At 40.5% G+C, this 20,343-nt stretch overlaps 1 protein-coding gene across 5 annotated transcripts in view; it reads right to left on the reverse strand.

The window, feature by feature from the left end:
- Positions 1-20,343, reverse strand: part of PROM1 (prominin 1) — a 77,823-nt gene that overhangs the window by 34,595 nt on the left and 22,885 nt on the right. For 4 of the 5 annotated variants that reach the window (XM_074991745.1, XM_074991744.1, XM_074991743.1 and 1 more), the window contains exons 3-4: positions 12,760-12,818; positions 5,237-5,442 (exon numbers count right to left, since the gene is read on the reverse strand). The exons of the other annotated variant lie outside the window; for it this stretch is intronic. In XM_074991745.1, the coding sequence (XP_074847846.1) occupies positions 5,237-5,442; positions 12,760-12,818 (265 nt within the window). The remainder of the gene's footprint in view (positions 1-5,236; positions 5,443-12,759; positions 12,819-20,343) is intronic. 5 annotated transcript variants of the gene reach the window in all.

Genomic DNA, 20,343 nt, shown 5'->3' on the forward strand with positions numbered 1-20,343 from the left:
CTAGCCTGAGTTCAGACCCTACCTCCCCCACAGGGGAGCTGGTGCTTCAGCAAAGTGCCCTCCCCTTGAGACACCGCGTCGGATGTCGAGCAGGTATAGCAGGTGCAGAGTGACCCTGCCTACTGTGCCCCTTCTGCTCTGTGGCAGCCCCTGCTCACAGTGTTTTCTGCCTGCAGAAGCCCTACACCTTTCCTCATCCAGCAAATTCTCTTGCCTGGGACCAGTCAAGTCCCAAGCATACTGGGTAAGGGAAGCGCAACCTGTATCACAAAAGTGACTCCGGCTAGGAATGGCCACTTGCAGCTCTGGAAAGAATATTTGGGACTGAAGTGCTGCAGGTTTTATTTTGAAATTTTCATATTTTATTCCTATGCTACTGTTGTGTTTGTTTCTCAATGCTGAATAAAATAACGATTTATTTTGTGCATTCCCAAATTAAAAAAAAAAAAAAAAAAACACCAATAAATGTCCTTTTTTGCAAGCACACGAATAATTATATAGCCAGAGAGCCATGTTAATCTTCACAATACAAAAAGCAGTCCTCTAGCATGTTAAAGACAAACAAAATAATGTATCAGGTGATGAGCTTTCATGTGACAGACCCACTTCTTCAAATCTGGAATAGTCCAGAATTTTCCAGATCTGAAGTGGGTCTGTCACATGAAAGCTCATCACCTAATACATTATTTTGCTCGTCTTTAACATGCTACAGGACTGCTTTTTTGTTTTGTGACAATTATGTTTATGAAAAATCTCAACCTTACAAGTACAACAAATTTTCAGAGAAGCCTGTTCTTTTTGATTAATCACTATTTAATTGTTTTTATTTCAACAAAACAAGTTATACATCAAAAATAATTAGACCGTACCTTAAATTTATATAAATTATATGCACAAATAATTGTGCGCATCAAATTTTATGAACTGTTAATAAAAGTGGTTAATTAAAATTACATTATATTCAAACAAGATCTGAAAAGTTACATCTAAAACAATCATAATAATTATGACTGTTAGAGGTACATTTTCTATAGTGGTCCAGAGCTATCACTTCATTTGTGCCACCCTCAGTAGGCTTTGAGTTTGACGTGCTTGGACCCTCATGCACATTGCAATAAACCAGCTCAAGAATAGCAACATAAAAGGGAGCTGAAAAATATAAGAAGAGTACCATGGAATGGGATCACCATGCTAGGAGATCACTTCCACAAATGATACTGGCTCTGTGTTACATCAAAACCTTCAACTGGGGTCCAAGTGTCCTGAGCACATTGTATTATTTAACATTTATTTTACAGTAGTGCCTAGGAACTACTGTAGGAATAATAATAATAATAATAATAATAGGAACTGGTCATGTTGAAGCCCATGTTGTGTTAGGTGCATGGTAAATAAGTTCTTCTGACTCCAGAAATCAAGACTTAGGGAAGACATGATACATCCAGGGGATGAGACAAGCACATCTGGTGGGGCCAAAGGGTAACAAAATAAGAATTGTGCATGTTGTACTAGCAAAATCAGGAACACAACTTACCCCAATTGCCATTATGAAGTTGCAGTTTTCTGTATTTGCTCCATCTGAGTTCACTTTGGAAGACAGAGGGTGTACTGAACATGTAGGTGCTGTAACTAGAGGTACGGGGGTAGTTTCCAGATGGATTCAAAGGCTCTCAGCACCCCTACTATAAAAAAAAACTGTTCCAGCACTCTTGATTGGACAGCAGCTTTATGTAATTTAACGATAGGTTCTCTCCCCTATAGAAGGCATGGCAAGGGAAAAATCTGCAAGTTGCTTGTCAAGAGATGTGAAGAATTAGAGAATTAAGGCCGGTGCTGTTGAATATAGGAGTCAACCTTGTGGTGAACGTAACAGAGCAGGGGTAAATTGGGACAGTGTTTGAACGTAAGAATAAGTAGTAATGGATAAGAATATTATCTGCATGGGCACTGAGAAGAGGTCAGATTTTGGAGATGTTTATTACTGTATCACAAGACGTAAATACGCTACATGCCGCTACAGTTTTTCTATTATAATTGCATCACTAATATTCACCACCACACAAAGAAGGGTTTGGGACAGGATGAAAACTGGCTAGTTCAACGTCAAGAATTTCTTAATCCAAAATTTAAGAATTGCTTCTTTAAAAGAGGCTAGAATCCAGCCTTCTCAAGAGAGACACGGATGGCAAGTGAGCCTACACTGAAGGCTGAGGTGTAATTTTAGTGTGGGGTAAGCACAGCCATTCTAGCTAATGTAGTTAATGCTGACAACAGTGAACTAATGAAGATATAGCAGAGCGGAAGTTACCCCAGAGCATGGAGGGAGCATGTCAATTTAGCTGTCCAGTAACAACGTGGTTAAAAATCAACCACTGATCACGTGCCTGTTGACTCCAGTACTCCACCAGAATGAGAAGTACAAGGGAAGTCAATTGGTGAGCTTCTCCTGTCAACCACCAAGAGATGACGCAAGACTTGCCCTTCCCACAACAGACTGGAAGAGACGAGTTAAACAGTGATAGGCAGATGTTTTAATTCCAATTTCCTGTGAGGTTTCATAGAACTGATGTAAACACAGTCCAGTTGGGGCAGGGCAATATTTCCTAGTTTTGTGTGATCTGAACCTTTTTGCAAGCACAACGCTAACATTAAATAGATTAAGGAAAAAATTATCCTCCCATTAATAGAAAAACAAAAATGTATCAGTTTACTTTATGAATCTGCCAATTCTTCCGACTAATGTTGAACATGCATTTCCAATTACATGAAGACAGAAACTGCTGCTCCTTCAATAAGGCATTTAGCCACACAATTCATATAGCTGATACACTTTAGTACCTACATTTCTGAATAGGACTTAGTAATAACATCCACCATTTAAACACATGACAAAAAAAAACAAAACAAACAAAAACAGTCGTGGTTTTCCCCACAAAAAAATGGGAAGACCTTTTTGTAAATAGAATTAATTTTAGTATAAGCATTAAAAAACTCCACATACGCAGCTAATATCTGATACATAGCAGAAAGATTAAGAAAATATGCTCATATTCAAAAGGTACATCCACATATTAACAATAGGTCCTGGTCCATAACCATAATATTCACGCACCCCAACTTGTAGCTAGTAAAAATACAGCCAGATACACAGGGAGGCTGAAGAGAGATTTTATTGGACCAACCTCTGTTGGTGAGAGAAGGTGAAGCTTTCCTTGATGTTTGGAAAAGGTACTTCCAGCATCACAGAAAAACGCAAGGTGGAACAGATTGTTTAGCATAGTTACATTAACTGCAAGTGACCCCATATCATCCCAGGGAAGTGTGGGGCCCAGGATAATACTCCCTCCACCCCAGACCTTACCCCCACCCTGCCTCTTCCCAACCTCCAACCCCATTCTACCAACTCTCTGCTCTGTGCCCCTTTCTGGCTTTCATTCCCCCTCTCTAGGAGCCAGCAAAGCAGAGCAGAGCAGGGTGGAGTAAGGCCAGCTACATCCCCCTAGAGCACGGGGCCACCAAAGCACCAGGCCTTGGCAGTTGCTCCAGTCCATCCTATGGACAGGATGACTCTTAAGGGACCACTCACAGTAGGCGGGTCTGTTAACACCTCTGCTGTTGTAAGAGAGCAGGTTAGTCGTTTACAGATTGTTATAATAAACCATAAATCCCATCTCTGTTCAGTCCATGATTTTTTGTTTCTAGCAGAATAATGAATTTAAGTTCCCAGGCTTGTCTTTGAAAGTGCTGTGTAAGTTACCTTTGGAGAATAAGAACTTATAGGTCAGATACCATCATCACTTTGTGAAAAAGTGGTTGCACAAAGCTGAGAAGCTGCATCTTATTTTCCTGTCATCATTCACTTGGGAGCTTAGTGATGGACTGGGTTCACCCACATAGTTGTTACAAGGGCATTTAATGGATTGTAGGAAACATACCCCATGTCACAGTGATGTAAAGAATCCATGGATCTTCAAATGTGTTTTGGGTGAACATCCCCCATGCCCAAACAGTAATGTAGAAGGACATTTCTGGCTTTTTATATTTTCTCCCACCATTTTCAAAATACAAAATATTTCATATGTACTAGAAAAATCCAGTATGTCCCCAAGAGACTAATGTGAAAATTATTAACCTGAGTAAAAGCATATTTGTGTGAAACACTGCAGACACCTGCTGTGTCTACGTGAGCCCCTGCCTTTTGGAAGGGGCATGTTAATAAGCAAGTTTGAAAGATGCTAATAAGGCACTGCCATGAATACGCAGCACCTCATTAGCAATGGCAGTGCCTCATTAGCATAATAGCAGCTGTGGCGATTTGAAAGTTCGGCTTTTGAATCACGTGCCGCCCATGGAGATGGGGACCTTTTGAAAGAACCCCCCAGTCTTTGAAAGCCCCTTCTTCTGAACACCACATAGAAAGAAGGGCTTTCGAAGACTGTGGGCATCCTTTCGAAAGGTCCTCGTCTCCATGGGCAGCATGCGATTCTAAAGCTGCACTTTTGAATCGCTGCAGCCACCATTATGCTAATGAGGTGCTGCATATTCATTAGCATATTCTGAATTCACTCAGTAACATGCCCCTTCTGAAAATGAAGGGGCTCGTGTAGACACAGCTACCTTGTTGAGGAGGTAGTTGTAAAGTGTGGTATATTCTTACATCTGTAGATTTTTTCTTCTTTTTGAAGCTTTGCACATTTAGCTTTCCATAAAATCTTTCCATTTAACTGTGATTAGTTCATAAAAGAAGGTTTATGGATGAATCTGGAATATCAAAAAGCTAGCGGGAAACTACAGGTGGACATGGAAAAAAAATTCTTGTTTTGACTTAAGAAAATTTGAAGGACAAACATCTGACCATCACTTCACTATTAAAATGTGTTGCACCCTAACACCTTCTCCACATGATGGCATCTGAGCATAAGACATGTTTTAAATGGTCATTTCCATAATGTTACAAAAACAAAAAAGGGATCTCAAGAAAGAGTTTCAGAAGTCAAGTCTAACATAATGGTGCTTGACACCTTAAACCATTCAAGTGGGCTCACTAACACTGACAATACACGTATTAGCACTACTGTGATGCAGCTGTAAAACATCTGAGGGGAAAAAAAAGGAGATATTTTCAGCCTAATAAAATAGTTTCCATTTCTATAGATGAGCGACTTAATATTCCTTACTGAACAATGCAAGATTAGTGCTGTATAAAAATTAGTATCGTGCTCTTTATTATACTTGCCTGATTATTAAAGAAGCAACAAAAAGAAATGTTGCAAAGCAGCCCCTCCGACAGTCAGCATTTTTCTTTTGTCTTTGATGCATTTCCCCTCCACAGTTGTCACAGCAACGACACATACAGAAGAACAGTCCCACAAGAGGCAGTAACAAAACAAACAGCAATCCCAAAGCGGCAGCCACTATAAAGCCGATTTCATAGTAGATTGCCTGCAATTCAGATAAAAATAACTCACAGCAGATATTACATAGTTAAGATTCATACACAACCACCAGTTAAAAACTAAACTAAAGCCACAAGAGCCACTCCCTTTGGACTAACATTCTCTAAATCATCAATATATATATATCATACAAAATGCCTTGCTCAAGCAGATAACATATATATTGACAACTAACTTATCAAGTAGTAGTATAAACTGTGTTTTTAAACAAAAAAGTCTGCAATTATTGATGTGACTTGCTTTATAATAGATTAAAACGGGCACACAACTGCTAGGCCCACAATTTGATTGGCCATCTCTCATCTGTTTCAAAAACCTAGTTGAGATTATCAGAAACTCTAAAAATACCAATACACAGTACAGTGGGAAATTTGTTTTTCCTTCCTAAAAAAACAGATTTGTTATGACCGGAAGGCCTGTTTAGGAAATCTGAAGAGAAATTCTGAATTATGAAGGACAGAACCTTCATCAAAACAAAATGGAAAACTAACAGGCAAAATATATCCAGGGATAGATTTTATGCTCTGTGGGACGGAGACTCAATCTGTTTGTCATGTACACTGCTATGCTCAGTTGGTAATAAACACACTACAGAAGAGGAGTTTTTTTTCCAAAAGCACAGAATGCACTGCTAGGAATGCAACCGCTTAGCAAAGTGAAATGTTAACTGTTCTTTGTAAGCTGCCAGCTGAAGATATATCTACACAGCAAAGGAAAATCTGCAGCCGGCTCATGCCAGTCTCCTCAGATTCTTCCATTCTTGTGCAGACTACTGGGACACAGGCTTGTTCGTGGGACCCTCTGCAGGTTTTTCTATGCTGCACAGTCATGCCCTAAACAGTGATTTTTAACCTTTTGGGGTTCAAGATCTATTTGTAAATATTTATAGCCTGTTGCAAACCCATAAATAGTTTGGAGGTAAAGGCTCTGGGGTGGTTTTGGTCAGTTCCTGCCCGCCATTCACCACACAGCAACAGCTCCTGTACTGTGAGGCTTGTCGGACTTGGTTCTCTGTCTTGGGAGTTGGAACCATCAAGGTGGAAGAGCCACTTGGGTTAAGCGCTGCCCGGACCAAATTTTTGAGCGTGGAATTGTGACCTGGCTCATGGCATTGCAGTGCCACTCACATTTGGCCTACCCAGACTCAATGGGTGCTGAAAGTCCTCCCCCACCTCCCGAGTTCATGAGGCTTAGAGTAGAAAGGGAAGCCCAGAGAGCCTGGAGAGACACAAGCTACCGCATGACCTATGAAATATTCTGGCAACCCACCATTGAGTTTCCTGACCCATGGGCTGAGAAGCCCTGCCCTATTAAAATCTATGTTAACTTTAGGAGCACTATCATTATTATACTTACTACTCAGGCTAAACCTCTGTCTATATAATTTGTAAGGAATACCTTGTCATTAACAAAATGGAATACATGTTCAGGTGTTTTCACCCAATACAAGTTATAAGTCAGAACTGTTCACTATCTATCCTTGGAGAGACAGGGGAAAAAACCTCTAAATGCAGTGTGACAACAGTAATCCATTACTCATAACAAGGTTGTAATCTCTGACCTAATTTCCAATCATAGAATAAACTCTAGGAGATCAGTGATGGTTCAGAATTGCTACCCTTGTTTTGTGAAAGGATAAATTTGGTTGATTTTACAAGCCAAAGTTTGTTAAAGATTACAAAGTAACTAAAAACGAACAAATATGTTTTAGTAGATTACCTGAACCCGCAACACAGCCATATCAAAATTGGTTTAAACAAAAAAACAAGACACCAATGTCTCCAGTCAGAATGAAATGACAAAAAGAGTAACGCATGTTTTGACAGGAGTAGTGAATGGCATCACTGCTAGGTTTTTTTTTTTCCCCCTCCCTTCCTTTCAATTAAAAAGGAAGACATTGAACACATCTACCAAATAGAATGGAAGGCATTATTACCTGAAGAGTCAGGACAACATTTTCTGGCTGTGGAAGTCAAAGCAGATGGAGAATGTGTACAATGCACAGGCAGCATGCACAAAAACAAATCATGTGAGGAATGAATAATTAACAAAAAATAAGCCACCAAACTAAAAATGCATAGAGCCACTGAATAATTAAGTCAAATTAATTATTTAAAGAAAATATATTATTTCTGATTGCCTTGGTAAGTTAAAATAAGTCAAGTTTTCTTAATCCACCATAAACAGCTCTCAGTCTTAAAGTGAAAACTGACCAGTTATTTTTGAATGGATCAATGGTTACATTTCCTAAACATTTCAGAGAAGAGGAGGGTCAGATATTTTATTAGTCTGACAAACAAGCAGCAGTCCTCTGGCACCTTAGAAACTAGCACATTTATTAGCTCATGAGTTTTTGTGGGTAAAGTGGGTTCCACCCACAAAAGCTCATGAGCTAATAAATGTGTTAGTTTCTAAGGTGCCAGAGGACTGCCTGTTATTTGTAAAGCTACAGAGTAACACAGCTGCCCTTCCGAGACTATTAGTTTGCAATTTCTCAAAGAATTGCAGCTGTCGGAGGTGTTCCTTTAAACTTTCGCACTCTGAAGTTCCTAATTGTTTTGGCATTAGGAGAAGCAGTTCCAGAAGAAGTTTTTGTGCCTTGGCACATTATTCAGGAAATTCATCTTCAATTTAAAAGTTTGTAGGAAACTAAAAGCCAACAAGAGAGTGCAAAAAAGTAAGAGGTGGAGGGGGAAAATTTAATTTAGTAAGGTCATAAGCATTTCTGTTTCCCCCTTTTGCCTTTTTTTTTGGGGAGGGGGTTGTGTGAAACGGGTGAGGGGGGGGGGAAAGGAGAAAAATCAGTCAAGTGTTTAAAAGCAACTCTTCCCTCTTTTCTGTACAGATTAAACAAAAATTTCTCAATTGTTTTTTCTTCATCTTCATATGGCAATTTATACCAGATAAGTGGAAACACCCATGTTACGAAATAAGATTGCAAGTTGCAATACAGAAAGCGCAAAAGTTACTGAAAACACCTCCAAACCGAGCGCTTTGAAATGCCAATTAATTGAAACAAACAATGCAGAGTGGCTGAGATTTGATGACAGATTTCTCAGGGTGAGACACACACCTACCCCAGAATGCAACAAATGAATGTTTAGGGCACACAGATGTGGAAGACCCCAGATCGAATTCCTATGAGGGCTATCTGTTGAAGTTGATTAACTCACAAAATAAATTCAAAAGTGCAATTAATCACAGTTTTGATCATACTGTTCAATAGAATACCAACCGAAATTTATAAAATATTTTAGTATGTTCGTGTATTTTTAAATGGACTGATTTCAGTAACAATACAGTTACTCACTCAATACAGTGCTCACTTTGTACTTTTTTATTACAAAGTTGTGCTGTGAAAGTGATAAATGGTACTTCTCTATGCACTGTAATACTTTTTATGAGGTGAAATCTCTTACTGGGAGTGCAATTTGCAAACAAACAGTTTAACATAATTGCACTCAAAAACAAATCAATGTAAAATAATAGAGCTTGCACATTCATTCAGTCCCCCTTCTTGTTCATCCAGCTATTAAAATAAGCACTTTTGCAGTAGGCATCGCAAACTATGTACATGCCAGATATGTTAAATCATATGCTCCTTCACACTCCTATCACCATTTCAAAGGACTTGCCTCCATGCTGATAATGCCCATTAAAAAAAGGGCAACTAAACGTGACTGTAGTCCTGTAGGGAGAATTGACCCAGCCAGAGTTGTTCATTAACACTCTCACTGCAGATTTAACACCCACGTGAGATTTCTAAAAACGGCTTCCAACCCAAGCCTTAAGCACCTGTAGGTAGTCCGTCGTGTGCGATGATGACGTCTTGAGCTTGCACAGGCTCACTGGTTGACGACTTGCATGTGGCTGAGTCGTCCACGCTTTGAACAGCATGGGCATTCACAGTGGGAGCAAGGAAATTGTCCTGGCTCCTGTTGTTGCTTTCTTCCTTTCAGGAGCATCAATGAGGCATACGCGTCACTGCTCTTCAAAGTTGTCATACGTGTGTCGTATGAGAGCACACCAGCCTGTTCCGTCTTTTGCATGCTGCTCTAGCTGATGTGGTTTTAAACCAGCATGAGCAATGTTGGCCTTCATGCAGTCTTTATATCTGTTGCGAGGTCTACCTTGATTCCTTTTGCCCTGGGAGAGTTCACCATAGAGGAGTCACTTAGAGATTCTTGACATGCCCTGTCCCACGAAGCTGGGATTTCAGAATCATGGCTTCAGTACTCATGGTTCCTGCTCAGTCCAGGACTTCCAGGTTTGTAACTCTGTCCTGCCCTCGAATGTGCAGTATTGACCTCAGGATGTGTGTGTGTGGAAGTGCTCCAGCAGTTTCATATGTTTTCTGTACAAGGTCCAGGTTTCACAGCCATACAGGAGACTGGTCAGGACTACAGCCTTGCACACTGTCAGTTTAGTGGACTGTCAGTGTGCAGATTCAACACTTGTGTTTCAGACATCCTGTTGCCCATCTGGCCTGGCAGATTCTGGCATTGATTTCTTTGTGAAGGGAGCCATCATTGGCTATCACGCTGCCAACGTACTTTAACTCCTCTACTGTTTTTAACTCTGTTCCTTTAATAAAGATTGAAGCGGGGAGAACAGTACCTTGGTCTTTCCTAGGCTGATAGTCAAACCAAAGAGGCAAGCAGCGTCAGTAAACTTGATGAGCTGGAGATCAGATTCCTTGTGTGCTGTAAGTGCACACAGTCATCAGCAAAAAGGGCTTCAAGGATGAGCTTCTCAAGCGTCTTAAGCATCTGAAATGCCTTTCAAAATCTGAGGGGGAGGAGGTGTGGAACATGCAGTCAGACATCTTAAAAGAGCAACAGACCTGTGGAAACCACACAGCCCAAATCACCAAAAAAAGGAAAATCAACCTTTGGCTGGTGGTGTCTCAGATGATGAAAATTAATATGCACTGATCTGCACTGTTCAGGATCACTATCAAGCAGAACCTGTGAACAATATGGATGTATGCCCTCTCAAATGATGGTTGAAGCATGAAGGGACACAAGAATCCCTAGTGTATCTGATATACATCGCCACAGCAGCTACAAGAGTACCATGTGAATACCAGTTCTCGCTTTCAGATGACAAACAAGAAGCAGGCAGCACTATCCCCTGCAAATCTAAACAAACTGGCTTGTCCTAAAGCTTGGATGCACATGAAATAGGACTGAATGTAGGCGCTGAAGTTTTACATCGTTTTGTTTTTCAAATGCAGGGGTTTTGGTACATAATACCATATTTGTAATATTAACTTTCATGATAAAAATACTGCACTACTGTACTTGTATTAGGTGAACTGAAAAGCTTTTGGTATTGTGTAACTGAATATATTTGAAAGTGTAGAAAAAGCTAAAAATAAGTTTATTTTTTTAGCAACATGATCAATCACTTTTTTAAAAATCACCTGCCTGTCCTCATCCCTACCTTGACATTCTCCTACATCTGACCTGAGCTCCCTAATCAATTTATATTCACCCTTTCGGCAAGTCTCTCTCTGGTTTTCATGGAAAAAACTGCAGTCATCTCAGTTTTGTCCCACTGTTGAACAGGAAAATTTTCAAAATTTCAAGAAGCTTTATGGGATGAGAAACCTGTTTCTCACCAGGACACCGAGACACCCATCTATCCCAACAGAGATGGATATTAATTTTATGTACCTCCAGAAACTCCATGTACTGTTATTGGAAATATCAAATTTAGCTAAATGTATCTAAGCTGGTAATGACATTGGCTATATTTCTCATAAAAACAAATGATATTCTCCCTTGTAAATGAATATCAACAATTTCTGATTTAGACAATCAAAAGCAAGTTCACCTGTCTCACCAGAACTCCTACAACCATGGCAGCATGATCAGTTGTGTATCTGTGGAGACATCAGTATGGTTCCAGCCAATTTTTGGTTTCTCCTGGCAGGGGTGGTTTATATTCTTAAATACCTGAGGTAACCACAGACAGTGCTGGCCCAATGACTCAGATGACTAACTTTAAAAATGAGTTGGTTAGGCAGGCTAAGTATGCAGGATCACAGCTGATGGTGGTTTCCAGTTTACTGTGAATTCTACCCCAGTTTCTGAAGTAGCAGGATATAAAAGGATGTCCCTGACAATCTAAAGGCTTTGTTCAAAGGGTCACAATCAGGTCACAAAACCCAACCTGCAAGCTTCCTTATAGGCATGCAAAGTAGTTGGCATGGCCATGAAGCAAAACCCTATCTTAGGATAAGTTCCAAACATCTGGATATTATGCAAAGGGACTCAATAAGAGCAAGGCTTCCCAGAAAGGCCTCAGGTAAACAGACTAATTCACCTTCTTGCATACATATAGTACATCCCACAGCATACTCCAGGAATTTATAACTTAGCAGATGGTACAAAGTATCACACCACCAATTTGGGCCCAGTTAAGGTCCTTACTGCAGGAGTTCAACCCACCACACTGCTTGAGACATGGCCACTGTGTTTCAATATGGCTCAAGGAAATGAAAAGAACAGCATGCCCAAATTGGATTGTATTCCCTATTGTTGAGTATCTTGGAAGTGTACACTACTCTAGGGTAAACCATGACATACGGAGACACGGAAAAACATGTTTCTATAATCAGTTTAAAACTATTTTATCAGTGGAATGTGGAAACTCGTCCGAGACAGTAACTGGAACCAACCTAAGAACTGAACAATTATGTTTTTTTCCCCCATGTTTAGACACTTTTGGATAAAAGCAAATATTTTTGCTTAATGCAAAAAATGGAGTTAGTTTGTGTGTGACAGATACAAACATTTTTATAGCTGGAATGCTAGTGACAACCCCTGCTGATATTGCCTGAGTAATTCTATTTTAAAGAAAATTTTTCAGAGAGAGATTTTGGACCTTCCATGACATCAAAAATATAATAAAGACAAAACATGAATTTTACAATAAATATTTACATGTATTCACTGTGAAAACTTAAATATTAGAGGGTTTTAATGATTTTAGCACTGAAGACCAGCAGGAATTCCTTGTTTGTATCCAGTAAATAAAAACCAAAAACAGTCTTATTGTTTCTAGCCCTTTGGGCTTTAAATATTAGTTCTGCATGAAAGACTTGATCAATTTCCTGAATACTTTCTTACAATAACCTTGTAAAAAAATCTTTTTAAATGGTAATCTATTTGAACACATGAAAATAGTATGTCAGTCATATGTCCACTTGAGTTTAAACTATTCTCTGTTTAGAGTCTTAATGTTTCAACTCTATTAGGAATACACATAATTCCATTACTATGTGTAGACAAATTACCTTTTGATAATCACCCTGCACATTTCCAAACTTCTGCTGTGCTAGCTTTTTGACGAGATCTGAAAATAAGCAAGAACATTCCAGAGTTTTAGATAAGTAGAAAATGTTAGTAAATTACATTGCAGTTAGGTGGGCTAAAACTAAAAAGCAAGTCAAAGATGACAGACAACCATAGCCAAGTTTCTCTAATTATGACAGCAGACTACATTTTCAAAGCCACCTATGCATTTTAGGATATGATAAAATATGAACAGGTTAATGAGCTCATACTGAGAAGCAGTAAGTTTGTTTTTTTAATTTAAAATTGATCCTATGCACTGTAGAGGCCAATAAAGTGATACTGGATACTAGGTTAGCTACTATCCAAGTATATTGATTTGGGTTATTTTAATGCACCTCGTTTATGCCAGGTCAACCATATCTTTGCTTGAAAAAACCACCTATGCAGAAATTAAGTTTCACAATCCTATAAAACCTGTAAGGATTACCCCCCCTCACAATAGAACTATGTAAATCTTTGTTCAGATATACCTGTGTGAATAGCTAATGTAGCTTTTTTTTTTTTTTTGGGGGGGGGGGGGGGGCGGGCGCAGGGGAGGCAAGGATATGGCATAGGCAAGGAACTACTGTACTGCACTTGCAATTTTGCTGCAAGATCTCCACATCTCAGGCAAACCAGGCCCCATCTGAAGCCATCAGATGGCATACCAGAATTGACTCTGGAACTTTCCTAACTTCTGGAGTCAAAGATTAACTGGGATTCTCAGACTCATCATCCACTAAGTTTCATTGCTTACTACCTGTATTACCACAGTGCCCATGTTGTGCCATAATACTAACTTAGGCCAACATGTTCATTTCCAGTTGAATTTGAGATATCCATTATACAGCAACAGCCAAAAAATAAAACAGAAGTTCACCACACTATATTTTCACTCAACAGATGCTGACAATTTAATTTTAAACTGATATTCTGTAAAATATTACTTCAGCTGTAAGCTCTTCAGGACAGGTACCCTTCTGTTATGTGTCCATATAAATCCCACCATGTGGAGTCTTCTAGGTACTGTTTCAATCCAAATAAAACAATAATGGAATTTTTAGCGTTACACCACAATTTGTTAATTTTTTCCTCTATTAAAAAGAAAGTCAAGGCAGCCCAAGATACTATGTCTGTAAAAAAGCCCTTGCCTCCCTAAACTAACAATTTAAATCTGGGCAGATGGCAATGGCTAATTATAGTTAACTGATGGCCATTTAATAATTTATGTGCAACAGAGCTGGATGAAAAACAAGAAGTCCTGTGGCACCTTACAGACCAAGATATTTTAGAGCATAAGCTTTTGTGGGCAAAGACCCACTTCATCAGATGCATGAGTGGGAGGGGGAGGATTTGAAGAGGGGGGTCTGCAGTGGGAAGAGTCAATCCACTTCCTAGTGAACACATGGCAGTATATTGATTGTGGCACATTTGGAATACCAAGGGTTTTTGGAAACTCATTCTCACCCTTACTGTTGATCCCTCCAGGTAATAGATATCTCACTGGCAGATATAAAAGCAAGCGTGCATTGTCTGTGTTGCCTCTATTCAGAGGATTAAGAGTTCTGAGGGCTGCAGTTTCCAGAACACTTAATCCAGCACTTTTCAACAAAAAAAACACACAAACACACACAAAGGTCATGCGATGCGCATGATACTGGGGGAGGTGGAAGGAGGCGGAGAAGGACAGAAACCCAAACCTTTACTGGCTTTAAAAAATAAGAACATCTAAAGGCAGAGAAATTTTTACCGATCTGATTTATGGTGGGAAATTTTTCTGAGAGGGTAAGAAAATATCCTCTATTGGACCAAATTTCTGCTGATGACGGAGACAAGGTTTCGAGCTACAGACAGCTCTTCATATCTCAAAACCTTTTCTTCCACCAATAAAAATTGGTCCAACAGAAGACTTTACCTCAACCCCCTTGTGTCATTAATATTATGTGCCCAACATAACCACAATAATCAACAAAACCATCAACAACATTTTAGATGTTCTTTGATACCAACTTTAGTAACAGTCATAATGAACTCAATGGAGATTTAATAAAATGTTTAATGGCTTTCCACATTTTACATGGATTCATACGTAATAGCATCAGTGGTTCAAGTTTGACAACGTACGTCTGTCTCCTTTCAGGGGACAAATCTTATCCTTACAGGTTACGCTACTCCATGGGGGGGGGGGGGGGGGGGGAAGGAAAAAAAAAAAATAAAGGAGGATGCCACAATTTGAACACATGCATGGAGTCCAATTCTTATTTAAAAAAATTGAGGAAGGCTTTGTGAAAAGCAAATTAACTGCATTAGCTTTTAAGTATGAGTGAGCAGATGTATGCATTGTTTCATATGACCAGTAATCCAAGTCTTTAACACAGAATACATTTTATCAATGAGGTTAAAGAGCTTTACTTTATAAGGCTCACTTACAATACTAATTATGTTAATGCTTTACTCAGTCCCCTTCCTGCTTCCCGTGCACAAACAAGACACCATCTGCCCTAATAGACTGAATTGACTTATTATACCACCAGCTGATAGCAGCAACTTCTTGCAAAATGCTTCATACAAGTACTCTTATGCATTTATTCTAAGTGTTGTACCTCGAATCTATTCAGGTGTTAAAACACTCACATCATAAAGCTCATTTCTTGGCACTAAAAACAGAAAGAAAATAGACACATTATTATGTGTCACGATAACTGTCTAATGCTAAAACAAACTGGAACAATTCCCACACCAAGGGAAGTTTTACAGGATGAAATTACAGAAAAAACACAACAGTCAGGACAATATAGTTGGTGGGGAGACAGGTCTATTTGAAAATCAGAGAAATCTTTTTTTTCCCCCACCCCCTCAGCTTGGTCAGAGCACAAGTTTCATGTATGTGAAGTTTGGTATTTATGCTGTGAGCAACCCATGGAAAAAGCGTGCAAATTCTCTGCAGCATTTCTCAAGCTATGAGCCCCTGGCCAAAAAAAGGGGTCCTCAAGCTTCTTAGATCACATATTGCCACATTTTCTTCTCTGCTGCTGTCAATGTCACTGCATAAAATCTAGGTGTCAGAAGAGCAGTGGCTGCTGCCCAGATGCCCAGCTATACAGGCAGTGTTGTCATCAGGAGCAGCAGCACAGAAGGAAGGTTGGCAATACTACAGAACAGAAATAAGGGTGTGTCAAACAACTGCCACTCTAACAGCAACGAAGGGTCCTGTGGCACCTTACAGACTAACAGAAAAGTTTTGAGCATGAGCTTTCGTGAGCACAGACTCACTTCATCAGATGCTGGTCATGGAAGTCTGCAGGGCCAGGTATAAATAAGCCAGAGCAAGGGTGGGGAAAACAAGGTTAGCTCAGTCAGGAGGGGTGAGGCTTACTACCAGCAGTTGATCTGGAGGTGTGAACACCAAAGCAGGGGAAGCTGCTTTTGTATTTAGCCAGACATTTGCAGTCTTTGTTTAAGCCTGAGCTGAGGGTGTCGAATTTGCAGGTGAATTGAAACTCAGCAATTTCTCTTTGGAGTCTGGTCCTGAAATTTATTTGCTGGAGGATAGCTACTTTTAAGTCTGCTACTGTGTGGCCTAGGAGATTGAAGTGCTCTCCTACGGGTTTTTGTATATTGCCATTTCTGATATCCGATTTGTGTGCGGTTATTCTTTTCCATAGAGACTATCCAGTTTGTCCGATGTATATAGCAGAGGGGCATTGCTGGCACATGACAAATTATATTGGTAGATGTGCAGCTGAATGAACCCACGATGGTAGGGCTGATCTGGTTAGGTCCTGTAATGGTGCTGCTGGTGTAGATATGTGGGCAGAGCTGGCAATGAGGTTTGTTGCATGGATGGGTCCCTGAGTTAGAGTGACTGTGGTGCGGTGTCTTGTTGCTGGTTAGGATTTGCTTCAGGTTGGCAGGTTGTCTGTGGGCAAGGACTGGTCTGCCTCCCAAGGCCTGTGAAAGTGGGGGATCGTTGTCCAGGAGGGGTTGTAAATCTCTGATGATGCACTGTAGAGGTTTTAGCTGAGGACTGTAGGTGATGGCTAGTGGCGTTCTGTTGGTTTCTCTCTTGGGCTTGTCCTGTAGTAAGAGGCTTTGTGGCACACGTGTGGCTCTGTTGATCTGTTTTTTCACCTCCTCAGGTGGGTATTGCAGTTTCAAGAATGCTTGGTAGAGATCCTGTAGGTGCTTGTCTCTGTCAGAGGGGTTGGAGCAAATGCGGTTATATCTTAGTGATTGGCTGTAGATAATGGATCGTGTGGTGTGTCTGGGATGGAAGCTGGAGGCATGAAGGTATGTGCAGTGGGTTTACGGTACAGGGTGGTATCGATGTCGCCATCGTGTATTAGCACCGTGGTGTCCAGGATCTCCTGTGTAGACCGTTCCAGGCTGAAGTTGATATTGGGGTGAAAGTTGTTGAAGTCCCGGTGGAATTCCTCCAGAGTCTCCTTCCCATGGGTCCAGATGAAGATGTCATCAATGTAGCATAAGGAGAGAGAGGGTGTTAATGGACGAGAGCTAAGGAAGCGCTGTTCCAGGTCAGCCATGAAAATATTGGCATATTGGAGGGGCCATGCAGGTACCATAGCTGTGCCGCTGGATTTGAAGCTATATATAGTCGCCAAATCTGAAATAGTTGTGCGTGAGGATAAAGTTAGAGCTCAGCCATCAGATGTGCTGTAGCATCATCAGGGATACTGTTCCTCACAGCATTTATTCCATCTTTGTGTGGGATGCTGATAGAGAGCCTCTACATCCATGGTGGCTAGGATAGTGTTTTCTGGTAGGTCATTGATGTACTGCAGTTCTCAGGAAGTCAGTGGTGTCTCGGAGATAGCTGGGAGTGCTGGTGGCATAGGGTCTGAGGAGAGAGAGTCCACATAACCAGACTGTCCTTCAGTGAGAGTGCCAATGCCTGAGATGGGGCGTCCAGGATTTCCAGGTTTGTGGATCTTGCGTAGTAGGCAGAATAGCCCTGGACAGGGCTCTAGAGGTGTGTTGGTATAAATCTGTTCTTGTGCAGGTAGTGTCCTGAGCAGATGGTGCATTTTCTTAGTGTATTCCTCAGTGGGATTTGAGGAAAGCACCTGTAAAATCTGGTATTGGAAAGTTGTCTGCAAGCCTCCTTCTGGTACTCAGACCTGTTCATCATGAAAGTAGCTCCTCCTTTATCTGCCTCTTTGATTATAATGTCAGAGTTGTTTCTGAGGCTGTGGATGGCATTGCGTTCCACACGACTGAGGTTGTGAGGCAAACGATGCTGTTTCTCCACAATTTCTGCCTGTGCGTGTCGGTGGACGCATTCTATGTATAGGTCCAGGCTGTTACCCTCAGGAGGGGTCCACATGGAGTTGTTCTTCTTGTGCTGCTGGGAGGGTGTCTGTGTCACGGTGTGCTGGTCAGTGTTGTGTTGAAAGTATTCTTTGAGTCTGAGATAGTGAAAGTAGGCTTCCAGATCACCGCAGAACTGTATTATGTTTGTGCAGATGATGGGAGAAAAAAAAAAAAAAAGAGTCCCCGAGAAAGAGCAGACTTCTGCTGAGCGTGTAGCCGGACAGACTGATGATATTGCTGGCTGAATTAGTGGTACCACTGCTGTGGTTCTGTGTGGCAGGCAGGAGTTTAGACAGCTTGCCATCCTTTTTCCTCTGTAGAGTAGTGAAGTGTCTAATGTAAATTTCCTGTCTTATTTTAGTAAAGTTCAGCGGTGTGGAAGTTTGTGTTGAAGGTTGTTTTTTTATGAAAGACTCCAGATTTGAGAGCTCTTTTTTGATGTTCTCCTGTTTGTTGTAGAGGATGCTGATTAGGTGGTTCCTCAGTTTCTTAGAGCATATGGCATCTTCTCTCACTGTAATCTGTGCAGTATGTAGATTGCAAAGGATTTTTCACCTTTAGTCCATTTGGTATGATGTCCATTCGTTTGCATTTGGAGCGAAAGATGATGTCTGAGTTTGTGCAAGCTTCCTTGTGAGGTTGATAGATTACCACCTCTCTGCTATGCTTTCAGGGCTGGCTGCCCAGAGACCAGATTTCAGGTGGGGGACCCTACCTCATAATCTAGGACAATTTTCACATCAGCAAATTTGGTGGCTCCATAACTATTTTTGATCTTAGAATTACAAAAAAAAAAACAAACACAAACAACACACACTACTTTTTAAATAATTACTTCCTTTGGGCCAAATTCAGACCTTCAGTAAAGCCCTGTTGTGCTTAATATGGCATATTAGGCTCTGATTCTGAAAATTAATTAAGCACATGCCTTTATTTTAAGCAGGCAGCTCCTAGGACTTCACTAGGACTACTTAAATGTGTAAGCAGCTTTTCTGGGCCTAAAATAATGAAGTAAAACTACATCATGATAAAGTTGTTCACCACTTCAATAATGTCCATACTCTCACTCAACATGTCTTGGCGTGGCACGGTATAACTCAAAGTTAGTCACCTGCTTACATGCCTTTCTGGACTGGTGTCCATGCGCATATACCTAATGTCAAAATACATTCATTTCAGGCTAATGGGTACATTTTTTAAGAGTTGTGAAGTTAGGTATTATTGCTACTTCAAACTTTTTTTCTTTAAAACATGGACTTGTGAGGGGCTGCCCTGTGTTTTAACACAAACTGTCAAGTTAGTCAAGGCACAGCATGTTTCATGCTTATCACTGGACATACCAAAAAGGTGTGATTGCTTAGAAGAGATCACGGAAATTCAGCCTGTTGTCAGTTAAAGTGGGGCAGGCAAAATACAGCCCACCAAGCAGCTGTATTTGGGCTCTGGTCCAGTGTCATTTTCAGCCAAGCTCTCTGCCTGCCTTGTTTCCATATGCAGCTCAAAGCTAGGTCTTTCTTTGGGTGTGGGGGAATGAGGGGGCTGAGTCACCCCACCCCCCAGAATTTTTTCATGTCCCCCAGTTTGGAAAGCCATGCTCTAAAACAATCACAGCTGGGATTGCAGGGAAATGGGGTTGACATGCAGTGTGGAACAGGAGATAAGAAGAACAGCATGTGAGTGAGAGACCGCGAACTGTGTGAATGCTATTCAGTGGGAGAACTATCGGACTCCAGATGTGTGCTACACACTTTTGATACAAGCAGCAACACAATTCATAGGAATGTTGAGGTGTGAGACTGCAAAAAGTAACTTGGTGAACGGGAAGCAATGATGGAGACATCCAAATTTAATATGCCCATCTTCTCTGTAGCAAATCCCACTGTGCCCCTGAAAAAATAAATTAGTCAAAAGACCTACTGTTCAATGAACATTTAACTCTTGCATGAGGGCCCCTTATTTTCACAAGCCATAGATGGAAGCATGGTGTTAACAGTAAACTTTCATATCTGCTGTTTTATCAGCCGACCTTTCAACAAGAATTTTAACCTTAAGTAAGTGTTACTTATGTTTTCCATAAGTACAGTAAAGTGGAAGTCAATGCAAATAAATACAGCAAATACTACTGAGGTGGGTGAATAAAAAAAAAAATACAAACAAAAGTGTATGCACAGTACTTTAACACCTAATCTTTTTTTTTTTTTTTTTTCAGTCCT

The sequence above is a fragment of the Carettochelys insculpta genome, chromosome 4 (assembly GCF_033958435.1).
Source record: "Carettochelys insculpta isolate YL-2023 chromosome 4, ASM3395843v1, whole genome shotgun sequence".
In the NCBI taxonomy this organism is placed as follows: Eukaryota; Metazoa; Chordata; order Testudines; family Carettochelyidae; genus Carettochelys; species Carettochelys insculpta.